The sequence below is a fragment of the Cotesia glomerata genome, linkage group LG7, assembly GCF_020080835.1.
Source record: "Cotesia glomerata isolate CgM1 linkage group LG7, MPM_Cglom_v2.3, whole genome shotgun sequence".
NCBI classification, from domain to species: Eukaryota; Metazoa; Arthropoda; class Insecta; order Hymenoptera; family Braconidae; genus Cotesia; species Cotesia glomerata.
The window spans coordinates 11,081,940-11,093,238 of NC_058164.1; the positions used below are offsets into that span (position 1 = coordinate 11,081,940).

The 11,299-nt window shown below is 33.5% G+C and overlaps 1 protein-coding gene across 3 annotated transcripts in view; it reads left to right on the forward strand.

Annotated features, from left to right (window-relative positions):
• The window catches only part of LOC123269956 (protein madd-4), a 257,068-nt gene that overhangs the window by 181,458 nt on the left and 64,311 nt on the right, over positions 1-11,299 (forward strand). For all 3 annotated transcript variants that reach the window (XM_044735906.1, XM_044735908.1, XM_044735909.1), the window contains exons 3-4: positions 6,746-6,798; positions 6,889-6,985. In XM_044735906.1, coding sequence (XP_044591841.1) covers positions 6,746-6,798; positions 6,889-6,985 — 150 coding nt within the window. The remainder of the gene's footprint in view (positions 1-6,745; positions 6,799-6,888; positions 6,986-11,299) is intronic.

Below are 11,299 nucleotides of genomic sequence, written 5' to 3' on the forward strand. Positions count from 1 at the left end.
ATAATTTTTTCAGATTAGAATCCAATTTTATTATTTTATCTAAATTAGTTTGATTACGAACCAGATTTTAACATTATTGCCTATTACTTCATAATATAATTTAAAATTTTTGAAAAATTTAATTAACCTGGATTAAGAGAAATGAGTTAACCTATGCCAAGTGTATATCTATATATTAATATATTCAAATTGTTTTAAATCATTTAATTCGAATTATTTTTAATCATTTTCAATTTAATTTCTCAATCAAGAAAGTAATAAATGAAAAATGAATAAGATTTTGACAGCTTTATATTAAAAAGAAATTTGTGTTTTTGTTTATAATGTCTATAAGCTCATTATACGCAACTCAAAAAGAAGTCCAAAAAAGGGACTCAGTTAGATGTCAGAAAATTGACTCCAAACTTATGAGTTCATTAAGAGCTCTTAGTTCTGACCTCGTAAAAAAGAGCTCCTTAAGACGTCACATTAGGACTTCTATAAGAAGTTTTTTAAAAGACTTCATACTGAAATCTTTCTGACTTGGATGCTGACTGGGTGATTGACTTGTTTTATCCATTAGTCTTAACTATATACTACTACGAAGGATTTACTCATCTGTGTACTGCAGTTGATCATATATTTGCTTAAAACCACAATTTTGACCGTTTTGTTATAAATAAATAGACTCGCAACAAACTTTTTTGTTGGATTTTTTCGGATGTCGTAGTTTTAGCATATTTTGGATCATTCGGTGAAAGAAATTTCTTCTCAATTTCTTCTCAACTGGACTAAGCTAAGTTAATTAGCCAGTTAGCTGGCCAGCTTAGCTAATTTAACCGATTAGCCGAATTAGCTTAGCTAATTAGCCAGCGGCTTAACCGGTTAACCTAGCTTAACTCAGTTAATGAGCTTACTGCTAAACCGATTAAATAGCTAATTTTTTATATGCTTTCTGTTGTATACTGAGGTGCGTGTAAGTATTGAAATTAATGTTAACCTCGTTTTTTGGAAAAAAAAATCATGAAGAACAACAGAAAAAACGAGAGTAAAGTAATTTATTGACTTATGAAATAATTAATTTTTTTTTTTCAATAGAAAACAGTAATAGAATAATTTATTAAGTGGGTTATTCCATGTCAAATCGACCAATAGTTGGAATCGACCCCTTCCGATTTGGATGAAATTTGGTCACAAGTTTGCTTTTATCATAAAACAAAGTTGTGCCAAAGGAAAAAGTTTTAAAAATTTTATTCTAAAAGTTATGCAAAATTCAAAATTTCACCATTTTCAGGTTTTTCAAATTTATTTTTGTAATATCTCGGAAACTATTATAGTTACAGACATGGGCCAAAGTTCATTTTAAAGGGGATACTTAGGACTATAAAAAAAAATTTTTTTGGTTAAAATTTTTGAAAAATCAAAAAGTGGGAAAATTTTGAAATTTAAAAAATCGTGAAAATCTAAGCCCGCTATGAAATTTTTGGCTCATTTTTTTTACAGAGTACCTCTTACTAATCTTAAAGTATCCTGAAATTTTCAAGAGGGTGTTCTTTTTTTTTTGAAGATATAAATTTTTGAATTTAGGAAAAAAAATTTTTTTTTTTTTTTAAACTTTGAATGATGTTAAATTAAATAATTATTTAATTTTGTTATTCTCAATAATTAAAAAATGCAAATATTATCTGTACTACCATCAACACGGAAAGAACAAGATGACACGGAAGATTATACTGAGTGAAAAAAAATTTCAAGTAGTAGCTAGTATAATACAGATTACAATGAGTATAATCCAGATTACAATGGGTATAATTCAGATTACAATGAGTATAATCCAGATATCGCGCAGTATAATCTGGATTTTTCTTGCTACTATCTAAAATTTTTTTTCACCACAAATATCTCTGAGTATAATCTGGGATGATATTTAGTGTCATCTTGTTTTTTCCATGAAGTTGGTCAAAAAAAAAAATTGTAAATATTTTTGGCGCATCAACATACATGATTAAAAAGGTAAAAAAAAATAACACCCTCTTGAAAATTTCAGGATATTTTAAGATTAGTAATATGTACTCTGCAAAAAAAAATTAGGAAAACGGTTGACCCTAAAGGCCATCCCTGCAACTTCCCGCTACCTCCATACCTAAGTGCTCAACAATTCACTTATTTTTTAAGATCTTCGAGCTCAAAAATATAATTTTTGTTTAATTTTGAGCTCTCCAAGCTCAAATAAATCGCTGTTCTGTGCTTTTGAGCTCTTCGAGCTTAAAAGGCTAATGGTAGTTTTATAGAACACTATTTTTTGAATTTTCAAACCGCAATAACTTTTGAATGAATTAACCGATTTTCTATCGGTTTACGGCATTCAACGCAGTTTTTTAAGTCCTTTTAAAAATCTTAAAGCGTAAACTGGTCAGACTAAAAATTTCATAGAAATTCTGAAAAAAACATTTTTTCCAATTTTTTTCGACAACGATATCTCACGAACAAATCAACCGATTTTGACCGGACTGGTGGCAGTCAACATGGTTTTTTTGAGATTAAGAGCTGATTAGTTTTTGGAATTGATCGGTTCAGCCGTTTGAAAGATATTTCAAAAAAACAAATTTTTGGAAATTTTATTTTTGAGATTTCTCAAAATTGATCGACTTAAATTCTGTAAATTAGTATCAGAATTATAGGGGCAAAGGAATTCTTCAGAACGCTGCTTATTTCGATCGAATCGGATGATCCGTTCAAAAGTTATGAGAGATTTACACACACACACACACACACACACACACACACACACACACACACACACACACACACACACACACACATACATACATACAGACACGGTGACATCACCGCGGAAATAGTCAGGAAAGCCTCCTAGGACCTCAAAACGTCGAGATCTGATGAAAACTCTATTTTCGAAAAACGGAGTGAAAACAATAACTTCCCGATTTTTGAAAATTTTCAATTTTCTTAGCGGGAAGTTAAAAATGAGCCAAAAATTTCATAGCGGGCTTTGATTTTCACGATTTTTCAAATTTCAAAATTTTCCCATTTTTTGATTTTTCAAAAATTTTAGCTAAAAAATCTTTTTTTTTATAGTCTTAAGTATCCCCTTTAAAATGAACTTTGGCTCAAGACTGTATCTATAATAGTTTCCGAGATATTACAAAAATAAATTTGAAAAACCGGAAATGCTGAAATTTTGAAGTTTGCATAACTTTTCGAAAAAAAATTTTAAAACTTTTTCCTTTGGCACAACTTTGTTTTATGATAAAAGCAAATTTGTGACTAAATTTCATCCAAATTGGAAGAGGTCGATTCTAACTATTGGTCGATTTGACATGAAATGACCCATTTAATAAATTATTCTATTACTGTTTTCTATTTGAAAAAAAAAATTAATTATTTCATAGGTCATTAAATTACTTTACTCTCGTTTTTTCTGTTGTTCTTCATGATTTTTTTTCCCAAAATACGAGGTTAACATTAATTTCAATACTTACACGCACCTCAGTATACAACAAAAAGCATATAAAAAATTAGCTATTTAACCGGTTTAGCAGTTGACTAATTAGCTGAGTTAAGCTAGGTTAACCGGTTAAGCCGTTGGCTAATTAGCTAAGCTAATTCGGCTAATCGGTTAAATTAGCTAAGCTGGCCAGCTAACTGGCTAATTAACTTAGCTAACTTTTTCAGCCGGCCTAACCGGCCAAATTCTACAGCCCTAGTTCATTCATTCAAAAGTTATTGCGATTTGAAAATTCAAAAAATAGTGTTTTATCAAACTTCTATCAAACTTTTGAGCTTGAAAAGCTCAAAAGCATACAAAAGCTATTTTTTTCATCTCGGAGAGCTCAAAATAATACACAAATTGTATTTATGAGCTCGAAGAGCTCAAAAACGTCATAAGTGCAATTTCAAGCGTTTAGGTATAGAATTGGCGGGAAGTTGCAGGGATGGCCTTCAGGGTCAACCGTTTTCCCAATTTTTTTTTTGTACAGTCTTCGATTTTAAATAAAATTAATGACAACTCTGCAGACGCGATCATTTTTTGGTTTTGTTTATAGAATGAATTAGTATAATAAAAAAATTAATGATAAATTAATAAAATTAAAAAAATTAATAATAAATTATTAAAATGTCTAGACTTGACATTGTTTATTATAACTCACTTACTAAAAAAATCCTGACAGCTGTTAAGTTCATCATAACATTAATAACATAAAAAATTTTTTTAATTTTGGCTTCACAATATTATTTTTATGGGTGAATCCATTTAAAAGAACAATATCAATTTAGCCGATGATGATGATGACAAAAGATTAAAAAGCACTGAAAATTAAGAAATTATTTAATACCAAATGTACTTGTGGTTTAAAAATTGTTTGTAATAAATATTTAGCGAGAAACGAATTGACGGATGTGGTAACGAGCATTATCATTAAGTTAAAAAATTCTCTTGAACTGTAAGCCCTCTCGTGGAAGATCTCTGTAGACTGTCAATTTAGGTAAGCGACGGCTCAAAAGCTCATGAATGAAATAAAGGGACACGGACATATTGAGTGACTCGTCCAGTGCGACAAACAAAGGATCCTATTTATCCAGTAAGCTACTGCGTTTGACAGAAAGACACTCTATGAAAACATCAAAGGATGACACGTCGTCAGTATACTTAGATTCTTTCTCACTGGTCCATATTTTATTTTTCTTGTTATTATCCTTCATTTATTTTTATTATTCATTTGTGTGTGTTATAGTCTAAAAATTACCCTACGCTTTCATCAGCACCTTGGGCATACCGAGAGCCCTTATGATCTCAACATAGGTTTTGAATATTTTTTATTTTACTCGTCTACTATGTGAGGAGCAAAAAATAATAGTCATATATATGAATATAGTCATATACATCTCAGTGAAGTAGAAGCGTCCACTCATTGACTAATCGAGAGAGAAGAGGTAGCACTAGAGACACGGCTTGCACTCTTCTCACAGGGATCAATAAACGCACGAATTCTCCAAAAGCTCTTGTACCCCCAACGTCGCCGTTTCTCTAGAATACCGTTGTCTGTGCTCATCGACAAATCTAGTACGTGAGGGATGCAAGCCACTTATACTGCGCTGGAAAAGTGAATCCTATCTCTTTTCCTTTATTCTATATACTCTATACTCTCTATATACCTAAGGGATTATTCTAAAATGGTATCATTCGTTCTACTCTTCACACTTGCGACAACCACCATTGAGTTCTTGCGGACAACTGTTTCCCTGAAAATCTTTACTTATGCCATTAATCCATTTTAGGTAGCAAATCTGTCGCTTTATCAGAACTACCACTTGCGGAAATCAAATATAGACCATGTTAGAGGAAACAATCAAACCGCAATTCATTCATTTTGCTTCGAAGCTCTCAATTAGTAAAGATCTTTTTTTTTTTTTCTAATATCCGTATCAAGGTGGCACAAAAAATTCGACTAATATTTTTTCTCTATTATGTCTCCTATGGAAATATGTTCGGTCGATTATAAAATTTTTAGAGGTCACTCAAGATTTTAAAAAATTTATTTTTTTATTTTCGTCATACTATTCTTTAAGTGAAAATTATGAATATTTTTTCCACATTTAAGTTTAATGATCGTTATAAATTTTAACAAAAATATGAACAAAAGGTAGCAACAATTGAATTATTTTAAAATTGTGAAATTTGTATATTTTTTACATAAATGTAAATATAAACATTGTTTTCTACTTTTAATTTTTATTTCCTCAGACAAAACAACAGTGTGACTATAAATGGCAATATTTGATGTTACAATAAATGTCAGTAATCACATAAACAGAATTTATACAAAATAATTACGAAATTAATACAGAAAATGAGGACCAATTTATTGTTTTATTTTTATTAGTGAACCATTTAATAAACTACCAACAGTAAAAAGGACACATCACATTTCAATCAAAATTTTTGTCCACTTTCCGTTACTCGAAATGTTTTCAACTTCAAAGTAGTGTAGCGTAGATGATTCCGAGTAACCTGAATTCAAGGTAGCTCTTTGAACTGGATACAATAACTTGTAAAGATTTCAAAAAAATAAAAACTCATGAAGCAGTCGTTATTGTATAGTATGTCTCAGGTCCCCTATCGCAAATAGTTATATAACTGAGTATCGTTTAAATGCAATTAATAAAATAAAATACCAAAAGACTGTATATCTATGTATATTATCAACATTTATCCCACTAGGGGTGACATATTTTTTTTTCTCATTTTTTATTTTATAATTAAATGAGCTTTATGAGTTGTGTACTTTTGAACTTTACAAACTTTTTTGACTTTATATAGTGTTAATTAAGAATCTTTTTGTCCCCAAAATTTAATTCAGAGCATGTGAAAAATATATGATGTCATTATTGTTAATTTATGAAATAAATCAGAATGTGATAACAGTCTGTCTCACTTTTTTCTAAAATTGTCTTGTCCGTGGCGGCTCAATCTTTTATCAGTCATAAAAGATCAAATTCATGGTAGATATAATATTTATTTGGCAACTGCTTAATTGCTAATACCGATTATTGATAATTAATTAATATTACAATAAAAATCCTTTGTTCGTTTTTACACAATATTTGCTGTTTTTATAATATACCTATGCTCATCTTTATCTAGTATCTTTTGAAAACTGTAGATATTTGTAACGTTAATAAGCATAAAATATAAAACAAGTCTAGCAGCTTCAACTTATTAATTTATGAAAACATTTTTCAGATTACTCCTTGGGGAGAATGGACACCTTGGTCTAAATGGTCTCCATGTACGAGGTAAGGATAGTTACATGAAAAAAAATATATTCTTTGAAAAATATTATGTATTTCAAGCATGAATAATTCGAGCTGTCACAATAATTACAGGAGTTGTGGTGGAGGTTTGTCACGACAGCAGAGAAGATGTAAACGGAAACCATGCAAAGGAAAATCTAGTGTAAAATTCAAAATATGCAACAACCAGGTTAGTTACAATTATCACATTTAAATTGTGAACACAGGCGAATACAGTTTGCATTAATTTAACTATTGCACCTTAGAGTTAACTCTTGTCTTCTGTCATGAAAAGGTCTAGGAAGTTTATGCGTTCACTTGTTCGTCGTAATTATAATTGTCGTAGAGTCGACAATTAATTGGCGGTCATGGATGAGGGTAAAAAAAATTGGATTAGTTATTCAACCAGTTTAACTCAAATTAATTTTCCTTCTTACTTGAAAAATTAAGACAGAAAATAAGATCTAATTATATTGTAAACACTTTGTTAATTATCTTTATGAATGAAATAATTAATATAAAAAAAATTTTAAAGAATTTTTTTGTAAAAAACATATTTTATTGAAAATCTTAATACAAAATAGGTTAATACTATTGATTCCTCTATTTCAAGGAGATTGAGGTATCAAAGCGATAAAATATTAACTGTGAAACTTTAATTTAACATATATATTATTTATTGATGTAAATACCAACAACATGTAAAATTTTAGACCAATAAACAAGATGGTTTTGGAAGAACCAATTTTTAAATTTGGTTCTTATACACGTAGTGATATGAAAAGTCGCTACATTTAGTATGAAAATCTATACAATATCACATGCGAGATGTACTATGGTTTTCATACCAAATTTACTGGCTTCTTATGTCTTTAAGAAAAAAAATTTACAAGTTAATTTTTTCACATTTATAAGTTAATACACCAATAGTTAAAATATAATAACACTTCAGAGTTTTCTATTAAGACAGCCTATACATATAAAGAAGCCAGAACATCATTTTTCATTTAATTTTAGTGATATTTACATAGCTGTTATTACTGTTTACTATTTTATTTTTGGTTATATAAATGTTGAATTGTAGCATTCAAATAATAAATACCTCAAATTTATTGTTAAAATCACGATTGTGTACTATTCGGAATAGTAATTATGATCAATTGATTATTTATTATCATTCATTTTTTTCCATAAAGATCCAAGTGAAAAAATAAATATCTTATAGTATAATTTGTAGCTTATTTCATCATCTATACTATGAATTTAACAGATTTAATACTTTACGTAAAGTGTATTATTTTTAATTTCCCGCTAAGAAAATTGAAAATTTTCGAAAATCGGAAAGTTATTGGTTTTACCTCGTTTTGCGAAAATCGAGTTTTCATCAGATCTCGACTTTTTGAGGTCCTAAGGAAGCTTTCCTAACTATTCCCGCGAGGATGTCACTTTGTCTGTATGTATGTGTGTGTGTGTTTTTTTTTTGTTTTTGCGGATTCCAGGCATAGCTGTTTTGCCTGGATATGTGAAGACTCGACGCAGCGTCATACTAAAACTCGACGCTAACGCCCCTACTCACTAAACCCTTAACCCCTTTTCTTCTTTCCTCTAATCCCTCATGGGAACCGCCGTCAGGCATTACTTCGTGAGGGGAGGAACTAGCTACTGCTCTTTCTTCTAGTGGCTAAGGTGTTAACTACCTAACTTCTATCTTCTGATATTTGCTCTTCTTCTTTCGGTGAAACGCAAGTCTTTGAGGACTTCCGTTACAAACGTGTTGGTAGCGTTCCAGGCAGCTTCTGATGAGAACATTGCTTCAACTAGTGAATCTGGTTGCATTCTCTGGTTCAGGATCCTCTCCAACTCTTCACGCTATGGATCGAAACGAGGACATATAAAGAAGACGTGCTCCACATCTTCAGCAACTCCTGGGCCGGACGGGCACTCCGAAGAGTCATCGTGCTTAAAGCGGTGTAGATACTCTCGAAAACACTCGTGTCCTGACAAAATCTGCGTAAGATAGTAATTGACCTCGCCGTGATTCCGGTTAAGCCAAATGTCGATCCGAGGTATGAGGCGGTGCGTCCACCTACCCTTCTCTGCAGCATCTCATTGTAGTTGCCATTGGCCTATGCTGTTCTGCCGTTCTTCAATTCTAAGTTCTTCAGGGCTCAGTGCAGTTGACCTTTTTCGTTGGTAAAGGGTTCGTCTTTCCTCTGCTAGAACTCTAAGAGGTAGGGTTCCGGCAATGACGCACACTGCTTCTTCTGATATAGTGCGGAAGGCACTAGCTACTCGTAGGGCACTCAGTCGATATATTGGTCCAGCTTTTCTCCATGATTCTTGGGTTTCCAGTGCATCAGCCCAAATGGATATTCCGTAAGTGAGCACTGATGTGACTACTGATGACAATAGTAGCCTCCTGTGGTTTTTTGCAGATCACTTTGGCCTCCTCCTTAAGGATGTCCGCGATCGTCTTTTGCAGGGCTTGCCCTTTGTCAGTGCTCTTCCTCGAAATCGCAATCAACAAGTCGCCACTTCTGGTCTTGTTGATCTTATCCACAGTTGAACGAACCTGCTCATCTGGGACGTCTGTTTTATGCGACGCAGAATCTCGGCATACTTTGTTTTCTCGGCCGGGTGGATGATCAGTGCGTCGGGTCTGATCCATTTGCGTGGTTTTTTTCGCTTAGACACTGGCCTGGGCTCCTTCGGCGGCTGCTTTGAGACTTGCTCTCTAGCTACCTTCCTCTTCTCCTTCTTAGACTGTACTTTTTCCCAATCAGACGCCTTCTTAGGTTCGTCACTCTGCTCTGCTACTCGTTGCGGAGGGCTTTTTTTCAAATCCTTCTTCTTTGTGACTTTGTCGGTTGGCTCTGGCGAATTTCGGTCCTTTCTATTTCCAGGCCTTGTGTCAGTTTCACCTTTGTTCTCAGCAGCAGGCTCCAGTGTCCATTGCTTCTTCAGTCTCAACTTCACTTTGAATGCGTCGTCGTGATGACTGCCATTCCTCGTCCAGTTTCTTGAATCTTTCAAGAGCATTGACTACACCGGTTGTCTTGGTCTTTATCTCCTTGTGGATATTGACCTTTGTTTGGACAAACTCTTGCAGCTCAATGGTCAGCTTTTCGAGGCGCTCCAGCGCTTGCGTTCTCTTCATTTCAGCGCTTGCTTTAATCGCTGCTTGTTGGACATGAAGCCCGTTTCCACTTTTGTTCATTTCCTGTAAATTACTCATACTTTTTGATTTACCAGTGCATCGTACGAAGTGGAGTGGGTTGTCATAACTAGGAACGGGTGTACCCTCGGATATAGTACTCCTACCCCAGTTCCCTGAGGCCTAGTCGACACTTAGCCAATCCCGGAATACACGGACGGACTAGACTCGTTCGGGGCGGTGAAGATTCCAATCTCTAACATTCACTGCGTACTTCCTGATCAAGGCCCGAAGTGACTGGCTCCTGATCCACTGCTGCAACTTACACTTCAGCAGAGCAAGCTCACATCAGCCGTGGCCCGCATCGTCGGAAATAATCGACACGGGTTCCGGACACTCCCAGTGAGTTACAGCAGGGAGCGATCGTCTTGCTAGGTTTTTCTAGGGGGGGGGGGGAGTTTTGTCCACGGGAGCATATTTTATTTGGCTCCTACCCTCTGTACCTCATCAACTAAGAGACCTAGTGTCATCCAAGGACAGCGAGCGTTTTCCCATCCACTACGGGGAGACGCGCCTGATAGCAGTTTCTCCTCTGCCGCAGGTGTGTGTGTGTGTGTATGTGTGTGGATGTATGTAAAACTCTTATAACTTTTGAACGGCTCGGCCGATCGAATCGAAATAGGTAGCGATCCAAAGAGTATCATAGACATTAAATTTAGTAAAAATTTGAATCGATTCGGTTCGCTAGATTTTGAAAAATCTCAAAAATAAAATTTTCAAAAAATCGTTTTTTGGGAATAACTTCTAAACGGCTTTACCGATCATTCCCCAAAACTAATCAGCTCTTAAGTTTAAAAAACCACGTCGATTGCCACCAGTCCCGTCAAAATCGGTTGATTCGTTCGAGAGATCGAAAACGAAAAATTTAGAAAAAAGTGTTTTTTTCACATAACTTTGACATTTCTTTTTGGATTGTTTTTAGTAAAATGAAATAATTATTAGAGCCTAAAAAAACACGTCGATCGCCACCAAGAACGTGAAAATCGGTTCATTGGTTCGTAAGTTATCGTTGTCGAAAAAATTCGGAAAAAGTGAATTTTTGAAATTTCTTTAAGATTTTCGGTTTGATCAGTTTGTGTTCAAAAGAATATTATAGATTCTGAAAAACTGTCTGGAATTCTGCCAACCGCGTGAAAATCGATTTATTCATTCAGAAATTATTGCAGATTGAAAATTCAAAAAATACTGTTTTATTAAACTTCTATCAGACTTTTGAGCTCGAAGAGCTCAAAAGCTTAGAACAGCTTACTCCATGAGCTCAGAGATCTCAAAATAACATGCAGATTATAT